The sequence below is a fragment of the Chiloscyllium plagiosum genome, unplaced genomic scaffold, assembly GCF_037043375.1.
Source record: "Chiloscyllium plagiosum isolate Xiang-an unplaced genomic scaffold, Cpla_swu_hap1 HiC_scaffold_1, whole genome shotgun sequence".
Classification (NCBI taxonomy): domain Eukaryota; kingdom Metazoa; phylum Chordata; class Chondrichthyes; order Orectolobiformes; family Hemiscylliidae; genus Chiloscyllium; species Chiloscyllium plagiosum.
The window spans coordinates 53,679,114-53,698,856 of NW_028270139.1; the positions used below are offsets into that span (position 1 = coordinate 53,679,114).

The 19,743-nt window shown below is 42.0% G+C and overlaps 1 protein-coding gene across 5 annotated transcripts in view; it reads right to left on the reverse strand.

Moving 5' to 3' along the window:
- Nucleotides 1-19,743, reverse strand: part of ppargc1a (peroxisome proliferator-activated receptor gamma, coactivator 1 alpha) — a 701,995-nt gene that overhangs the window by 345,052 nt on the left and 337,200 nt on the right. For 3 of the 5 annotated variants that reach the window (XM_087986816.1, XM_087986810.1, XM_087986811.1), the window contains exon 3: nucleotides 93-195. The exons of the other annotated variants lie outside the window; for them this stretch is intronic. In XM_087986816.1, coding sequence (XP_087842942.1) covers nucleotides 93-195 — 103 coding nt within the window. The remainder of the gene's footprint in view (nucleotides 1-92; nucleotides 196-19,743) is intronic. 5 annotated transcript variants of the gene reach the window in all.

A 19,743-nucleotide genomic window follows, 5' to 3' on the forward strand; every position in this document is an offset into this window, starting at 1 on the left:
ACTAACATCTCACCCACCTCACTAGCTATCCATTCACTCTCTTATCTATTTACTAATTTGACAATATTTAAAAACTGAACTTTTAAACTCACCATATGGCAACTAGTGCTGTTAAGGGAGGGGTTGTCTCTGTCTTCTTCGATTCTGCTCCTCTCTAATGGAGTAGGAATGCTGCACTTCACATTTCCTTGACAACTATGAATGAAAGATGCAGAAGAAATACAGAAAAGAAGCAGATTGGAAAAGAAATTGAGCACAGCAGCAATCTGTTCATCACTGAAATATTTCAAGCAATATATAAAAAAGGACCCAACTCAAATTAGGACATGAGCAGAGGGACTGGAATGTTTATGTGTATAAGTCATTGAAGGCAGTAGAACTGAGAGAACCATTTAAAAAAGCATTGAGATTCCTAAGCTTTATTAATAGAGACTTTGATTAAAAAAAAGCAAGACAGCTAGATGAAATTTGTACAGAATACTGGTTCAGCCTTTACTGGAGTAGCAAGCAGTTTTGGGTATTAGTAGGAGTGACCATGCACAGTTCTTTCACAGACAAAGTCTATCCACACTGAGATCAATAAAATGATCAAAGACATCATCAGCAGAACTTGTTTAGTAAGCACTGATGCTCAATTGTGTTCCACCAGGGCTACTCAATTCCTGATCTAACTAGAATCTTGGTTCAAACACAGACAGAGAGCTGAATTCCAGAAGTGAGGTGAGAGTGACCCAATTTGACTGAGTATGGCAACAAGGACACTGAGCAATATACTCCATCATGTCATACTAAATTAGATAGACTTCAAACAGATCTAGCAACTCAAAATCCACAAGACATCAATGAAGAGCTGTGATTCTTCAGCAGCAGAAATGGACTAAATATGATTTAGAATATCCCTCATTCTACCCTTTCCATCAAGGCAGGGAATCAACACAGATTCAATGAAGAGTGCAGCAGAACGTCAGGGTCAACTGAAGGTATATATAAAATGAAGTTGTCAATGTGGAGAAGCTGGAACACAGACCGACTAGCTGTCAAACAGCATGCTGTATACTCTATGACTTTGATAGACAGAGGTAAGGAATTCCATAACCAAAAGATCAGATAGAAGCTCTGCATTCTTGTCATGCCCAATCATGAACAACAGTTGACAACTACTCATTCCAGGAGGAAGGTCCACAAATATACCCATACTCAATGATCAGGTTCCCATCAAAAGATAAGGCATTTGAAGTATGTGCAACGATCTTCAGTAAGAAGTGCTGAGTCGATGATCCATCTCAACCTTCTAATCATATTTGGCAGTCTTCAGCCACTACAATTCTCTCCACATGATATCAAGAAAAGGTAGAAGACACTAGATATTATTAAGTTCGCTGATGACACAATGGTAGTGGATCTCATTAGCAGGAACGACAAGTCAGCATACAGAGAGGAGGTGCACTGGCTAACAGATTGGTGCAGAGCCAGCAACCTGTCTCTGAACATGGACAAAACAAAAGATGGTCGTTGACTTCAGGAGGGCATGGAGCGACCACTCTCCACTGCTCATTGAAGGCTACTCCATGGAGATCGTGAAGAGCACCAAATTTCTTGGCGTCCACCTGGCAGAGAATCTAATCTGGTCCCTCAATATCAGCTCCACAGACAAGAAGGCACAGCAGTGTCTCTACTTTCTGTCTGACTTGAGGAAATCGCATCTCCCAATCCCCATCCTCACCAGATTCTACAGAAGATTCATTGAGAGTACCCTAAGTAGCAGCATCACTGCCTGGTTCAGGAATTGCACTGTCACAGATCATAAGAACCTACAACGGGTAGTGAGGACAGTTGAGAAGATCATCGGGGTGTCTCTTCCCTCTATTACAGACATTTACACCAAACACTACATGGACAAAAGAGCTGAATTGCAGAGGTGAGGTGAGAGTGACAGCTCTTCACATCAAGGCTGCAGTTGACTGAGTGTGACATAAAGGAGCCTAGGAGAAAGTGAGGACTGCAGAAGCTGGAGAGGTCAGAGTTGAAAAGGGTGGCGCTGGAAAAGCATTGCAGGTCAGGCAGCATCCAAGGTGCAGGAGAGTCAACATTTCAGGCATAAGCCCTTCAGAGCAAAAAGAGTTAATGGGAATCTGGGGAAAGCCCTCTACGTTTTGGAGTCATATCTAGAAAAAAGAAAGGTGATTGTGGTTGTTTGAGGTCAGTCATCTCAGCTCCAGGACATCTCAGCAGGTGTTCCTCAGTATATTGTTTGAGGTGCAACCATCTTCAGCTGCTTCATCAATGACCTTCCCTTTATCATATGATCAGATGTAGAAATGATGTTCAGCACCATTCATGACTGCTCAAATACCAAACAAGACCATTTGCAAAAACAGCAAGACTGGACAAAATCAAGGTCTGTGTTCAACTGTGAAGTCTGTTATAGGCACATGGAATTTTACTTATTTTATTCCATTTCTGAAATGACTCTTAGCAGTATGGCTCCTGAGGTCTGTTGATGACAGATTCTGGGTGAGTTAGCATGGAGGGTGAAAGCATTAAACATGGAAAGTTGCCGATGAATGAGTTGGCACTGTTTGAATAGGGGCTGGAAGGTACTATGGGGATGCTTGGGAGATAATGGGTTAGTATGAAGGTCATAGGAGGTGACTTAATTGAAACAAGTAATATCCTGAAGGGACATGCCTGAGTCGATGTTCAAAGATTTTGTCTCTTGAGGGAGAATCTAGAGCTAGGGGCCACAGCTTAAAAGTTAGGGGGCAATTTTAAAATTGAGATGAAGAAGCTTTTTTTTTCTCAGAGTTGTGAGATTTTGGAAATCCCTTCCTCAAAAGGCAATGGATACAGAATCTATAAACATTTGTAAGGCAGAGGTAGATTGATTTTTGAACACCAAGGGCATGAAAGATTATTGGGGATATGTGGCAACGAAGAGATGAGGTTAAAATCAGAGCAGCAATGATCATAATTGTAAATCTGGACCCCTGGGAGGGGCCTCTCGTTTCCACGATCGGTCAAATAAACACTAGCAGCTCGGTCTCCTTTAGCAGGTTTTAACAATTTATTACGATGCCGTGCATAGGTTATCCAGCAACAAAAGGGTTAAGCACCTCTGTGTATTCTGGAAAAGCTGTGCAAAATTACTTGAAACAGACAATTTTTATATTGTTCTTAAGAAATAGTACAGCCTTAATTACAGAATAAATCCAATAAAGTGTAATAAAGTGACATTATGGACAGCAGGTTAACCCAATAGTATTTCCTGGGAATCAATGTTGTTTTGCATGTCATATCTGTGCACCTGCGTCTTTAAGGTTAGCTAAGATGGGTAGTAATGTCCTATCTGACTTGGTTAATTCCATACTGTGAAGGGAGCGTTGTCTGCTCATTTTTGATTCAGTTAGCTCAGGAATGTAGCTTTTAGCAGGGTGAAAAGCCATTTTAAACACAGTGTTAATTTGCAGCCTAAAAGCCATTTTATGTTGCTTTATGTGACTTGCATTAAGAAGCCACTTTGTAGTTAGTAAAAATATGCATTAAATGGTTGCTTCTGACAACAGCCTAAATCCAGATTTTAGATCCTCATAATGAATGGCCGAGCAGGCTTAAAGGGCTGAGTGGTTTATTCTTCTCTCTTGTTCATACATTTGTATGTCAGATGTTCATTTGAGCAATCTATTCCTGGGGAATGGGGGGGGGGGGGGGGGGGGGGGTGGGTGGTGAGGTGGGTTGGGGGATAGGGTGGAGGATGGGTGTAAAGTTAAGAAATAAAGGGTCAATTATTTCTCAAAACTATTGGGACAAAGTCACAGACAACCTAGGTGGGCATCTTAACCAACCAGTTTCAGGATATGGCAGCCAATGTAGTCAAACTGCAGCCAGTGTAGTGCACTTGGCTTTAATGTCCAATCCCTGGAATGAAATTTGTGTAATTTGGGACAATTTTTCTAGGCTTGTGAGCTGGGCTGGAAAATTTTGCAACTCAAACTAATCTCGCAATGGTAAAAATCCAGCTTCTCTCCTCTGACTTGTATTCCATTATTTTATAAAACAAAGAACTGCAAATGCCACAAATCTGAAACAAAAACAGAAATTGCTAGAGAAATTCAGGTCTAGCAGCATAAGTGGAGAGAAAGCAGATTTAATCTTTCAATATCGTGACCCTTCTTTGGAACAGAGTCCAGTTATGATGTTTGCTTCAATTATTATATTCTAGTTATCATAGGCAATAGTCTCCAAATCTGAAAGTAAATAAAAGATACTTAGACCATAGGAGCTTGACATTGGAGCAGAAATTAAGCCATTTAGCCCATCGACTCTGCTCCACCATTCAATCATGACTGATAAGTTTCTCAACCCCATTCTCCCACTTTCTCCCCATAACCCTTGATCCCCGGGATAATCAAGAACCAATCTTATCTCCATCTTAAACATACTCAATGACCTGACCTCCACAGCCTTTTGTGGCAACGAATTCCATAGATTCACCACTTTCTGGCTGAAGATGTTTCTCATTATTTCCATTCTAAAGGTTCTTCGCTTTACTCTAAGGATGTGCCCTCGGGTCCTTGTCTCTCCTACCATTGGAAACATTTTCCCAATATCCACTCTGTCCAGGTCATTCTGTATTCTGTATATTTCAATTAGATACCCCCATTCTTCTGAACTCCATTGAGTATATACCCAGAGTCCTCACATTTCATTCCTGGGACCATTCTTGTGAACCTCCTCTGAACATGCTCCAACACCAATACATCCTTCCTGAGATATGGCCCCCAACACTGCACACAATACTCCAAATGTGGTCTGACCAGAAGCTTATCCAGCCTCAGAAGTACACCCCTGCTTTTATATTAAAGTCCTCTCAAAATAAATGTCATCATTGTATTTGTCTTCTTAACTACTTACTCAATCTGCAAGTTTACCTTGAGAGAATCCTTGACTACAAGTCCCAAGTCTCTTTGTACTTCAGTCTTCTGAATTTTCTCCCTATTTAGAAAATATTCCATGGCTCTATTCCTTCTACCAAAGTACATAACCTCACACTTTCACACATTGTACTCCATCTGCCACTTCATTACCACTCTCCTAAACCGTCCAAAACCTTCTGCAGTCTCCCCACCTCCTTAATGCTACCTGTCCCTCTACCTATCTTTGTATCATTTGCAAACTTAGTCAGAATGCCCTCAGTTACTTCATCTAGATTGTTAATGTATGAAGTGAAAAGTTGTGGTCCCAACACTGAGCCTTGTGGAACACCATTTGTCACCAGCTGCCATCCTGAGAAGGACTCTTTTATTCTCACTCTCTGCTTTCTGCCAGATAGCCAAGCTGCTATCCATGCTAGTCATTTGCCTCTAACACCATGGGCTCTTAACATAAGCAGTAACCTCCTGTGCGGCACCTTGTCAAAGGCCTTCTTGAAGTCCAGGTAGATAAAATCCATTGGCTCTCCTTATTCCAACCTGCTCGCTATATCCTCAAAGAATTCTAGAAGATTTCTCAGATATGACCGCCACTTGATGAAACCATACTGACTTTGCCATATTTTGCCATACTCTTCCAAGTATTCAGAAATCTCATCCCTCACAATGGTGTAATGGGTAACATATTGGCACAGATAGATGGTTGAGAGAAAGTGAGGGCTGCAGATGCTGGAGATCAGAGCTGAAAATGTGTTGCTGGAAAAGCGCAGCAGGTCAGGCAGCATCCAAGGAACAGGAGAATCGACGTTTCGGGCATAAACCCTTGGGCTTATGCCCGAAACGTCGATTCTCCTGTTCCTTGGATGCTGCCTGACCTGCTGTGCTTTTCCAGCAACACATTTTCAGCACAGATAGATGATTGTCTTGCTTACAGGAAGCAGAGAGTAGGAATCAATGGGTTTTTTCCAGGCTGGCAGGACGTCGCAAGTGGTGTGTCACAAGGGATTGGTGTTGGCGTCTCAACATTTTACAATTTAAGGCAACTAAATTTGCTGTTGACACAAAGGTTGGTAGGAAAGTGAGTTGTGAAAAAGATGTAAAGAGCCTACATATGGATATGGATAAGTTAGGTGAGTGCACAAAGATCAGGCAAATAGAGTACCTTGTAGTTACGTTTGAAACTGTCCACCTTGGCAGAAATAATATAGAAGAAGCATATTATCTAAATGGTGAGAAGTTGCAGAGTTCTGATTTGCAGAGAAATCTGCATCCCCTAGTGCATGAATGACAATGTTCATATGTAGGTACAATAAATAATCAGGAAAGCAACTAGAATGTTATTGCTTATTGCAAGGGGAATTGAATGCAAGAGTAGGAAGGTTATGCTTTATCAGGGTATCAGTGAGATTCCATCTGGAATATTGTGTATAGTACTGGTCACCATACTTACAGCAGGATGTTAATGTGTTGGAAGCAGTTCAGGGTAAGTTGACTAGACCAATACCTTGAGTGAGCAGGTTGCCTTATGAGGAAAGGCTATATAAGATAGGTCTGTATCCTCTGGACGTTAGAAGAGTCAGGGTGACTTAATTGAAACAGGTTAAGATCTTGAGGGGACTTGACTGGGTGGATGTTGGAAAGATGTTTCCTGTTATGGGAGAATCTAGAACTATTGATCATAGTTTAATAAATAGTGGTCAAATTTAAAACAGAGATGAAGAAACATTTTTTTCTCACAGAGGGTTGAGTCTTTGGAAATCCCTTCCTCAAATGGCAGTGGGTGCAGAATCTTTAAACATTTTTAGGACAGAAGTAGATAGATTCTTGATTACCAAGGGGAGGAAAGATTATTGGAGATATGCAGGAATTTAGAATTGAGATTAAAGTCAGATGAGTCATAATCTTATTAAATAGCAAAGCAAGTTCAAAGGACTGAATGCTTTATTTTTGTTCCTTGTTCAAATGTTCACAAGTCTGCTTAATCTCAACAGCAACATGGCAAGTGGACCAAAATCATGGGTCTGCCCTATTCATGCTAACTCACATAATGACTGAACCTTAATTTAAACAATCTAGAAATAAGAGTTTGCATTTGGTGATAATGCAAACTATATGCTGCAGTAAATTGTGAAATGCTGCAAGACATAAATAGGTTAGTAGAGTGGGGAGATAGGTGAAAGAATCAGTAAGTACAATATAGAAAAGCTTTGGAGATTTTTTGGCAATAAGAATAGGGTCTAGAATTACACATTAATTGCAAATGTTTGATGTACAAATATACAAGCCATTATAGGTGGAAGCACAAATGGACAATTTCATAAAAGAAATTCTTGATTTTGTATCCAAAGACATGAAAACAAGTAATGCTGAAGCCCAATTACACAATAGTTGAAGTAGTGTTAATATATTAGGTGCCCCATAATATGAAAGATCTAAAAGCAATGGAAAAGATGTAGTATCATGAAAAGAAGCTGGGCAATAAGGGATCATTTCACTTAAGGTCTGAAGTTCTGACTGATTGAAATTTTCCAACATTATGAAGGCCTTAAAAAGGCAAGTATAACTAAATTGTTTCTACTGATGCAAGTGGGGGTGGGGATGGGGGGTTGGGGAAATATAGTAGTGGCTCTCATAAGCGAGACTACTTCATGAACTAAACACGGTAAGCATTAGATTCATTTTGATGAATGGAGATTTTTTTTCAAGATAACGTATGAAAAGATAATTCTATGGGAAGCCATTAGATGAGTAAGGTTGAACAAGGTATCTTGAGAGAATCACCACCATGACTGAATAGACAAAACAGTCCAATTGTTTGTTGTAATGCTCTATGATTCTATAAAGAAATCGCACAACACCAGGTTAGAGTCCAACAGGTTTAATTGGAAGCACTAGCTTTTGGAATTGTAAAACACAGAATTTATAGCAGAAGTTTACAGTGTGATGTAACTGAAATTATACATTGAAAGATTTTCAATGTATAATATTAGTTATATCACACTGTAAACGTTTGCTATAAATTCTGTACCTTACAATCTTATACTCTACAACCATCTGATGAAGGAGCAGTGCTCCGAAAGCTAGTGCTTCCAATTAAACCTGTTGGACTATACCCTGGTGTGGTGTGATTTTTAACCTTGTACACCCCAGTCCAACACCAGCATTTCCAAATCATAAAGAAATTGGTCTATGTACTGTTTTCCAATCACATAGAGAAAATTAATTCCTAGATCAAGATAATTAAATGGAGTGATCAAAAATGAAAACAAACCTGTGATTATATACTTGCAACAGTAATGACCTAAGGGCCCATGTCTGGACATAGTAATAATGCAATAAACATAGGGCTGTACATGTGAATGGATAACAACAAGCAGACATCAACAAGAAAATTTCCAATTTAAAGCCTTTTGAGGCAGAGATTAAAAGTATTAGAAGCAAAGAAACCATGATTTAATAGTGTGGCCACTAAAGATTAATAATTAGTGCCAAAAGTTAATAATAAAAAGAAAGAATATTTGGATATAATCCTAGGACAGTCATGTAGAATGAATTATGTCTCCTCAATTGATGAGAGAAATAAAAACCATATAATAGGTGTAAAGGAGAGCTGAAAGAATTTTACCTGGCTTAAAAAGCCTAAGTTAACATATTACAGACAAAAAGCTGGGTCTTTCACTCAAGAAAAATGCATACTTTGGAGGGATTTAATACTGGTCTTTAGGGTAAGGAAAAGTTAATATTTGTCCTTGTCGATAGACTATTTGGTTAAATAAATTAATGTTTCAGCACCTGCTAAGTTCCAAAATCATTAGATGTCAAGAGAATTGTTTTAGACAAGGGTCATTGATCTTGCTCAATGACTTCATGCACTCAAAAGGTACTGGCCAAGTTCCTAGTCAAGACTGATATCATATTAGGGAAAATATATTGGATGAATAGAGAAACATAGAAACCAGGAGCAGGAATAGACCATATACACATCTGAGTATCCACCACTCTGCCAATCAATGTAATCTTGGGTCATCCTATATCTCAGTGTCATGTTCCTACTTCTTCTCCATGATGTCTTTAACATTTAAAAATGTATTTATCTCTTTCTTGAATATACTCAGTGATCTGGCCTTCACAACCTTCTTTGATGGAGAATTTCACAGACTGACTGTTCTCTGAATGAAGAATTTTTTCCTTATGTCAGTCCTATTGAGACTGTAGACCCTGGTTCAAGACTGCCCAACCAGGAGAAACATCCTTCTTGCATTTAATCCGTCTCATCCTCTTAGAATTATTTCAATCAGGTCTCCATGGAGTTCAATGTAGCTAAGTGTGAGGTGATTCACTTTGGTAAGAGTAACAAAAAGATGGGGTACTGGGCTAATGGTCGGATACTTGGTAGTGTGGATGAGCAGAGGGATCTTGGTGTCCATGTACACAGATCTTTGAAAGTTGCCACCCAGGTAAATAGTGCGGTGAAGAAGGCATATGGCGTACTGGCTTTTATTGGTAGAGGAATTGAGTTCCGGAGTACTGAGGTCATGTTGCAGTTGTATAAGACTCTGGTGCGGCCGCATCTGGAGTATTGTGTGCAGTTTTGGTCGCCATACTATAGGAAGGATGTGGAGGCACTGGAACGGGTGCAGAGGAGGTTTACCAGGATGTTGCCTGGTATGGTAGAAAGATCGTATGAGGAAAGGCTGAGGCACCTGGGGTTGTTTTCATTGGAGAAAAGAAGGTTTAGGGGTGACTTGATAGAGATGTACAAGATGATTAGGGGTTTAGATAGGGTCGACAGTGAGAATCTTTTTCCACGTATGGAGTCAGCTATTACAAGGGGGCATAGCTTTAAATTAAGGGGGGGTAGGTATAGGACAGATGTTAGGGGTAGGTTCTTTACTCAGCGAGTCGTGAGTTTGTGGAATGCCCTGCCAGTAGCAGTGGTGGACTCTCCCTCATTATGGGCATTTAAGCGGGCATTGGATAGGCATATGGAGGATAGTGGGCTAGTGTAGGTTCGGTGGGCTTGGATCGGCGCAACATCGAGGGCCGAAAGGCCTGTACTGCGCTGTATTCTTCTATGTTCTATGTTCTATGTCCACTCAATCTTCTAAACTACAGCCCTAGTCAAACCAACGTCTTGACATACGACTGACAAACGACAATCCTGCCATCCCCATTAACTGCTTAGTGAACCTTCATTGCACTCCTCCTATGGCAAGTATATTCACTCTTAAATAAGGACACCAAAACTTCATTAAGTATTCTAGGTAAGGTCTTACCAAGGTGCAAAAGAATGCCATAAGACATACTTTCAAACTCAAATCCTCTTGCAATGAAAAGCAATATACCATTTACTTTCCTAAATGCTTGCTAAAACTGCCCTTTTACTTTTTTTGATAGGTGTACAAGGACAATTAGAATCCTTTTTTACGTTCACATTTCCCAATTCAAAACCATTTAAATAATATGCTGCCTTCTGTGTTTTCACACTGAAATGTATAACCTCATGTTTACCCATGTTATACTGTATCTGCCAGCTGTTTGTCCATACAGTCAACTGATCTGGATCACCCTAAAGCCTCCAACCATCCTCCTCATAACTCAAAGTCTCATCCAACTTTTTGTTTTCAGCAAACTTGGTAACATTGCATTTGGTTTCCACATTCAAATCATTTATATATGTTGTGAATAGCTGGGGCCCAAGCAATGATTCCATCCTTTGCCTTCATAAATCGTTCATCTTTTCTCAAAATAAGTTATTAATGTATCTTGCATGTATAGTTTTGTACTCTATTTTTAGCCTTTTGTTCAATCTTTTTCTTCTTTTGCTAAATTCTAAACGTAACCCAGTCCTCAGTTTACTTTTTTCCAACCATTTTATATATTTCCTGTTTGGATTCAACACAATCCTTTATTTATTTTGTAAGCCACAGTTAAGTCACTTTGCTGTTTTATTTTTGTGCTGGATATGAATGAATAATTGAAATGAACACAGAACACTAGAGAAACTCAACAGGTCTGGCAACATCTGTGGAGAGTAAGGATTCACAATCCATCTTTGCCAATGTACTACTCATACCACTGTAGTTCTCTTTACTTAGATTCAGGACTTTAGTTTCAAATTCAATTACTTCACTGCCAATCCAAATGTATAATTCTAACATTTTCTGGTTGCTCTTCCTCAACAGACCCCGCATATTATGATTATTAATTAATTATTTGTCATTGCATAATGTTCAATCACGGATAGACTTCTGTCTAGTTGCTTCCTCATTTTAGTCTAAAAAAATCATCATAAATACACTCTAGGAAATCTTCTCACAATATTAATGCTAGTTTGGTATGTCTAATTCATATGTAGATTAACAACACTCGTTCTCAAATTGTATCCTTATTATATGCATCTCTAATGTCCAGTTTGATGCCTCCCCTTTCACTTCCATTACTATTTGAGGGCAAATAGACATCCCACCAATGTTTCCTGCCCCTTGGTCTTTCATATCTCTACCCTCACAGAATCCACATCATGATTTACAGAACAAATATCCCTCCTTGCTATTATATTGATTATCTCCTTTACTAACAATGTTACCCAATCTTTTTTTTCTATGGTGTCCTTCCTAAATATTGAATACTCCTAGATGTTTAATTCCCATTCCTTGGTAACCCTCCAGCCAAGTCTCCATAATTGCAACAATATCATAACCATGTATATCTATTTGCATGGTTTATTCATCCATGTTGTTGTGAATTCTCCACGCATGAAGCCACAATGCTTTCAGATTTGAACTATTAACCTTGTTAGTGACCTTAGCTTCATTTTGTAATGCTTCATTACTTTTCACCTTTGCTTCTTACTTTTCTGTTTTTCATTTATATCCTTGTTTTTTTACTGCCTCCCTGCCCAGGTTCACATTCTCTTCAGCTCTAGTTTAAATCCTGACATTACTCCTTTTGATGTCCCACAATTTAATTTAAATCATAACTGTTCATACTCAGCTTGTAGAACCTCCCTTTTTTAACCTATGTTGATGGTATCAATATGTAGTATGACCTCTGGTTGTTTATATTCCCCTTCAGAATGTCCTGCACTCCCTCTCTGTGACATCACTGATTCTGACACCAACCAGGCAATACACTGTACAAAACTGAAATTGCTGGTGCATCTCAGCAGGTTTGACAGTATCTGTGGGGAGAAAACTCATTTTGACTCATTTTGAGTCTGATGACTCCATTCTGATTAACTCTGCTTTCTCCCTACAGATGCTGACAGACTCATTGAGCTTTGCCAGCAACTTTTGTCTTTGTTTCAGATCTCCAATATCCGCAGTTCTTGGTTTTATTTTAGGCAGCCTCTTTAGTGGTCATAGAAATGTGAGATCCCTTATTAAGGGATCACTTTTCACTGTTGCCCAGCCAGTCTTCTTCCTCCCATCTTGTGCAGGAGAACTAATAATCATGCCATTGATCTTGCTCCCAATCTTATCTGCTGAAGTTGTGTCTCCCAACAGTGTCCAAAACAATATACCTATGAGACAGGGGAATGGAATTGGGCATCCTGCCTGCTTCTAGTTGGCCTGGTGGTTACCCATTCTCTTTCTATTTGTTCAAACCACCTCACTAAGCATTCTGTTCATGATAAATGCAGCATCACAGATGACCCACAGTGAGTCTACCCGAAGCTCCAGTTCTGAAATGCAGTTAGCCAGTAGCCACAGCTAGAGACAATTCCTGCACTCATGGTTGCCTGGGACCATGACTACACACTGAACACGGGAGGTGCATGACACAGGTGTGAGATTTCTTCCATGACCTGTTGAAATTAAGCTATGTTGTTACTCCCTTTAAAGGATACTCCAAACACAGAGGTTTAATTCGTATAAGTAAAAACACTCACCTGACCATACTCCAGATAGAGTCATAGAGTCATGGAGATGTACAGCATGGAAACAGATCCTTCGGTCCGACCCGTCCATGCCAATCTAGTCCCACCTGCAGCACATGGCCCATATCCCTCCAAACCCTTCCTATTCATATACCCATCCAAATGCCTCTTAAATGTTGCAATTGTACCAGCCTCTACCACGTCTTCTGGCAGCTCATTCCATACACATAATACTCTCTGAGTGAAAAAATTGCCCCATAGGTCTCTTTTATATCTTTCCCCTCTCACCCTAAACCTATGCCCTCTAGTTCTGGACTCCCCCACCCCAGGGAAAAGACTTTGCCTATTTACTCTATCCATGCCCCTCATAATTTTGTAAACCTCTATAAGGTCACCCCTCAGCCTCCAACGCTCCAGGGACAACAGCCTCAGCCTGTTCAGCCTCTCCCTGTAGCTCAGATCCTCCAACCCTGGCAACATCCTTGTAAATCTTTTCTGAACACTTTCAAGTTTTACAATTGGAAGGAGACCAGAATTGAACGCAATATTCCAACAGTGGCCTAACCAATGTTCTGTACAGCCGCAACATGACCTCCCAATTCCTGTACTCAATAGTCTGACCAATAAAGGAAAGCATACCAAACGCCTTCTTCACTATCCTATCTACGTGCGACTCCACTTTCAAGGAGCTATGAACCTGCACTCCAAGGTCTCTTTGTTCAGCAACACTCCCTCGGACCTTACTATTAAGTGTACAAGTCCTGCTAAGATTTGCTTTCCCAAAATGCAGCACCTCCCATTTATCTCAATTAAACTCCATCTGCCACTTCTCAGCCCATTATGCTCCTTGCCAGCACAATCTTCCCAAATACATCACTCTCCATTCATGCTGCCTTATATTGAGTTCATTACTCTCCTCAAGCGCTGCTTAATACATAGTTCCTCTCAGTTCATTCCACAGCAACACTGATTCAATGCATACTCATCACAGTCGTTTTCACAGAGGTTGAGGATTAGAACAGAGGGAGGGTCACTCAAAATGTTAGCTGATTTTTTTCTCAACAGATACTGCCAGACCTGCTGAACTTTTCCAATAATTTCTGTTTCTGATTTACAGCATCCACAGTGCCTTCTGTTTGACAATGATGTTAACTGCTGCACACTCTTCCAGTCTACCTCCAGCATTGCTGACTGTTTCACACTCTTTGCAGTCTGTTTCACAGTGATGCTGACTTTACATTTGTTTCACTCCACATCACAGCAATGCTGTTGACTGCACACCCTTCCTAGTCCACTTCACATCAATACTAACTATTGCACATTCCTCCCAGTCCACTTCACAGCATGCTAACAAACTGCACACACCCCTTCCAGTCTGCTTCACAATGATGCTCACTGCTGTTCATTCTTTGGATTACACTTCACAGCAATGCTGACTGCTGCACAAAGCTCCCATCCACTTCATGGTGAGTCTGACAACTGTACACTTGTCCCAATCCATTTAACAATGCTAGCTGTTGTACATACCTCCCAGTCTAGTTCACAGAAATTTTGACTCACTGCACACTTGTTCCAGTCCACTGCACAAGAATGCTGACTGCTCCTCATGCCTCAGAGTTTGCTTCACAGTAAAGCTGACTATTGCACATTCTCTCAAACTACTTCATGATGATTCTGACATCTGCACACTTGTCCCACTCCACTGCATGACAAAGCTGGCAGTTGCACAGTCCTCCAAGTTTGTTTCACAGTGATGCCGACTGCTGGAAATTCTCCCCAGTCCACCTCACTGTAAAAGGTGACTTTTTTTTTCAAAAATATATTTTATTCATAAAATATCTTTTGTTATTTGTACAGTTGGCGATGCCATTCATATGTATACATTGCATGTCTTTACATACAGAGATCAGACTGAGTCATTTATATCGGTAAAAACTAGTCATTTATATTTACAAGTCTGTACATTAATCATCCAGCCTCTTGGTATTTAGCTGAGGCGTCAGCAGGGCCCAATTACTGAGTGGACTCCCCCATTCTTTTTCAGCAGACAGACCTTACACGGTGGTCTTTCCCCACCATGCCTTGGTGCCAGCTGCCCAAGCTTCAAGGCGTCTCTCAACACATAGCCCTAGACCTTGCAATGTGCCAGGCTGCAACACTCAGTCGGGGTTAACTCCTTCAGCTGGAAGACCAACAGGTTTCGGGCAAACCAAAGATTGTCTTTCACCGAGCTGATGATCCTCCAGGGACAGTTGATGTACGTCTCGGTGTGCGTCCTAGGGAACAGACCGTAGAGCACGGAGTTCCGCGTCACGAAGCTGCTTGGGACGAACCTCAACAAACACCATTGCATTCCTCTTCAGACTTCCTTTGCATAGACACATTCCAGAAGGAGGTGTATGACAGTCTCGTCCCCTCCACAGCCGCTTTGAGGGCAGCGTGCAGTGCGGTAGAGAGTCCAGGCATGCACAAAGGATCTCATGGGCAGAGCCCTTCTCACCACCAGTCAAGCCATGTCTTGGTGCTTGTCTGGCGATGAGGCATCCTGCCAAATGACTTTGACAGTCTACCCAGGAAACTGCTCAACAGGATCTGCCCTCTCCTTTTCCTGAAGGGTCTCAAGGATATTACGTGCTGACCACTTTCTCATGGACGTTCATCTTCTTCATAAATGGCTCGACGAAGGACAGGTGATATGAAATGGTCCAAGTACTTGGAGCATTCCGTGGCAGCGAGGCCAGGCCCATCTTTTGCAACACCGGGGACTGGTAGAACCTCAGTACGTAGTGACACTTAGTGTTTGCGTACTGGGGATCCACACACAGCTTGATGCTGCCACACACAAAGGTAGCCATCAGGGTGAGGGTGGCATTGGGTGTGTTTTTTCCCCCTTTGCCCAGATCTTTGTACATCATCTCCCTTTGGACCAGTCCATCTTTGACCTCCACATTAAGTGGAAGATTGCCCAGGTGACTGCGGCGACACAGATTCTGGGAATAGGCCACACCTGTGCCAATATAACAACACTGTGAGTACCTCTCACCTGATGACTGGGTTTTTACCCGCAATGGAGAGTGACCGTTGCTCCCATCTGGGGACAGGCAAAATCGACGTTTCGGGCAAAAGCCCTTCATCAGGAATAAAGGCAGAGAGCCTGAAGCGTGGAGAGTGCAGTGAGAGAGAGACTCCCTGAGATTCTTGTAGAGAGAGGAGGAAAACTTCTTCAAGGCAGGCATCCTTGCAAGAGGATTCGCAGTAGGGTTAAAATCAACGAGGTAAAAACAATGACTGCAGATGCTGGAAACCAGATTCTGGATCAGTGGTGCTGGAAGAGCACAGCAATTCAGGCAGCTTCCGAGGACAGGCAAAATCGACGTTTCAGGCAAAAGCCCTTCATCAGGAATAAAGGCAGAGAGCCTGAAGCGTGGAGAGTGCAGTGAGAGAGAGAGACTCCATGAGATTCTTGTAGAGAGAGGAGGAAAACTTCTTCAAGGCAGGCATCCTTGCAAGAGGTTCAATCTCTTGCAAGGATGCCTGCCTTGAAGAAGTTATCCTCTTGCAAGGATGCCTGCCTTGAAGAAGTTATCCTCTTGCAAGGATGCCTGCCTTGAAGAAGTTATCCTCTTGCAAGGATGCCTGCCTTGAAGAAGTTTTCCTCCTCTCTCTACAAGAATCTCAGGGAGTCTCTCTCTCACTGCACTCTCCACGCTTCAGGCTCTCTGCCTTTATTTCTGATGAAGGGCTTTTGCCCGAAACGTCGATTTTGCCTGTCCTCGGATGCTGCCTGAATTGCTGTGCTCTTCCAGCACCACTGATCCAGAATCTGGTTTCCAGCATCTGCAGTCATTGTTTTTACCTCGTTGATTTTAACCCTACTGCGAATCCTCTTGCAAGGATGCCTGCCTTGAAGAAGTTTTCCTCCTCTCTCTACAAGAATCTCAGGGAGTCTCTCTCTCACTGCACTCTCCACGCTTCAGGCTCTCTGCCTTTATTCCTGATGAAGGGCTTTTGCCCGAAACGTCGATTTTGCCTGTCCTCGGATGCTGCCTGAATTGCTGTGCTCTTCCAGCACCACTGATCCAGAAGTTGCTCCCATCTGCCTAGTTTCTGCTTTAATTTACTGATACGCTCATCCCAAGACTTGGTGTATGCCCCAGTGCCCCCCGAACCAAATACCCAGCACCTTCAGGTGGTCAGTCCTGACGGTGAAGGGGATACAGGATTGGTCGGCCCAGTTCCCAGAGAGCATGGCCTTGCTCTTGCCTCGGTTTACCTTGGCTCCCGAGGTTCATTCAAACTGGTCATAGATGCACATGAGTCTGTGCACAGACAGCAGATCCGAGCAGAAAACGGCATCATCCATGTACAAGGAGGCCTTAACCTGTAGGCCCCCAGCTGCCAGAAACAATCACCTCTTTCAGGCTTGCATCCTTCCTGATGTACTCGGCAAATGGCTCTATGCAGCACACAAACAAGGCTGAAAAGAGAGGGCAGCCATGCCTGACTCCAGATCTGACTGGAAAGCTGTCTGATTCCCACTCATTGATTGAGACTGCACTAATAATGTTGGTGTAGAGCAGTCAGATCCAATTGCAGATTCCCTCCCCAAAGCCTATTTTGGACAGAACACATCTCATGTATGTGTGCGATATCCTGTCAAAGGCTTTCTCCTGGTCTAGGCTAATAAGGCAGGTGTCCACCTCCTTGTTCGAAACGTAGGTGATCGTATCCCAGAAGAGTGCGAGACTCTCAGCAATCTTCCTGCCTAGTACAGCCTGATATGTTTTCCAATTCCATTTTCCTGCCTTCTCCCATAAACCTTGATCCCCTTACTAATCAAAAACCTATCTATCTCGATCTTAAATACACTCAATGACTTGGCTTCCATAGCCTTCTGCATCAATGAGTTCCATAGTTTCATATCTTCTGGCTGAAGAAATTCCTCCTCATCTCAGTTCTAAGGGTTGTCCCTTCACCCTAATATTGTGCACTCAGGTCCTAGTCTATCCTACCAGTGGAAACATCTTCTCCACATGCACTCTATTCAGGCATCTCAGTGTTCTATGCGTTTCAATCAGATCCCCCCTCATCCTTTTAAACTCCATTGAGTATAGAGGCAGAGTTCTCAACCACTCCTCATATGACAAACTCTTCATCTTCAGGAACATTCTTATAAAGGATTCTCTGGATCCTTTTCAACAGAGCACATCTTTCCTTACAGAGAGGGCCCCAAAACTGCTCACAACATTCCAAATGCAGTCTGACCAGAGTCTTAGCCTCAGCTGTACATCTCTACACTGCTTTTTGACCTCTTGAAATGAATATCAACTTTACATTTGCCTTCCTAACTGCCAACTGATCCTGAATGTTAACCTTAAGAGAATCCTGTACTAGGATTCTCAAATCCCTTTGTACTTCAGATTTCCAAAGCCAAACCCTATTTAAGAAATAGTCCACACCTCTATTCTTCCTTCCAAAATGCATGACACTTTGTCACATTGTATTCCATCTGCCACTTCTTTGTCCATTTGCCAAGCACGCCTAAGTCGTTCTGTAGCCTTCTTCCTCAATTCTACCTGCTCTTCCATCTACCTTTGTGCCATCTGAAAACTTAGCAACAATGCTCTCGGTTCCTTCATTCAGATTGTTAATGTATAAAAACCGAGAGAACTGTGGATGCTGTAAATCAGAAACAAAAACAGAAGTTGCTAGAAAAGCTCAGCAGCTTTGGCAGCATCTGTGAAATCAACATTAACATTTTGGTCCAGTAACTCTTCCTCAGAACTGATGGTGGCTAGAAAAATGTCAATTTATATGCAGAAGATGGGGAGGGGTAAGGAGTAAATAATAGGTATACACTCCATGTGCTCAGATCCAACCCTGACATTGTTATTAAGCCTGCCAATAAGAGTGGTGCCGTTGTAGTCTGGCATACTGACTGATACATTGCAGAAGCTGAGTGCCAACTCTCAGATACCTCCTTCCATCTTCCCCTGGATCATGACCTCATCATGGCACATCAGGCTATTGTATCAACTATAATCACTGACCTCATTTCATCTGGTGATCTTCCCCCTAACTGCCTCTAAGCTAATAGCTCAATTCTACCTGAAAATCCATAAACAGGACTACCTGGACAGACTCATTGTTTCAGCCTGTTCTTGCACCTCAGAACTCATCATTTCCTACCTTGATTCAGTACATTTGAGATTCCTCTGACGCTTTACGCCAGTTTCGGAATTTCCAGTGTGCTGGCTCCAGCCACTTGCTCTTTACCATGGACGTGCAATTCCTTTACACATCTAACCTCCACCAGAATGGTCTCAGGGCACTCCACTTCTTCCTGGAACAAAGACGGGGTGGCACGGCGGCTCAGTGGTTAGTACTGCTGCCTCACAACGGCAGGGACCCGGATTTGATTCCTTCTTCAGGCAACTGGCTGTGTGGAGTTTGCACATTCTCCCAGTGGGTTTCCTCTGGGTGCTCCGGTTTCCTCCCACAATCCAAAGATGCGCAGGTCAGGTGTATTGGCCATGCTAAATTGTCCATAGTGTTCAGGGTAAATATAGGAGAATGGATCTGGGTGGGTTACTCTTTGGAGAGTCGCTGTGGACTTTTTGGGCAGAAGGGCCTGTTTCCATACTGTAGGTAATCTAATATAATCTAAGACCTGACTGTCCCCACCCATCACCACACTTCTTTGCTTGGCTGAACTTGTCCTCACCCTAAAAAACTTCTCTTCCAACTCCTCTCATTTTCTCCAGGTCAGAGGGGTGGCCATTCATACTTGCATGGGCCCCATGTCTTTTTCTTCATGGGATACATGGAATATTCCTTGTTCCAGTCATATTCTGGCCTCCATCACAACACTTTCTCTGATTTATCAATAATATCAGTGTTGTCTGGAATTGGAAAAGTTCATTCAATTTCACT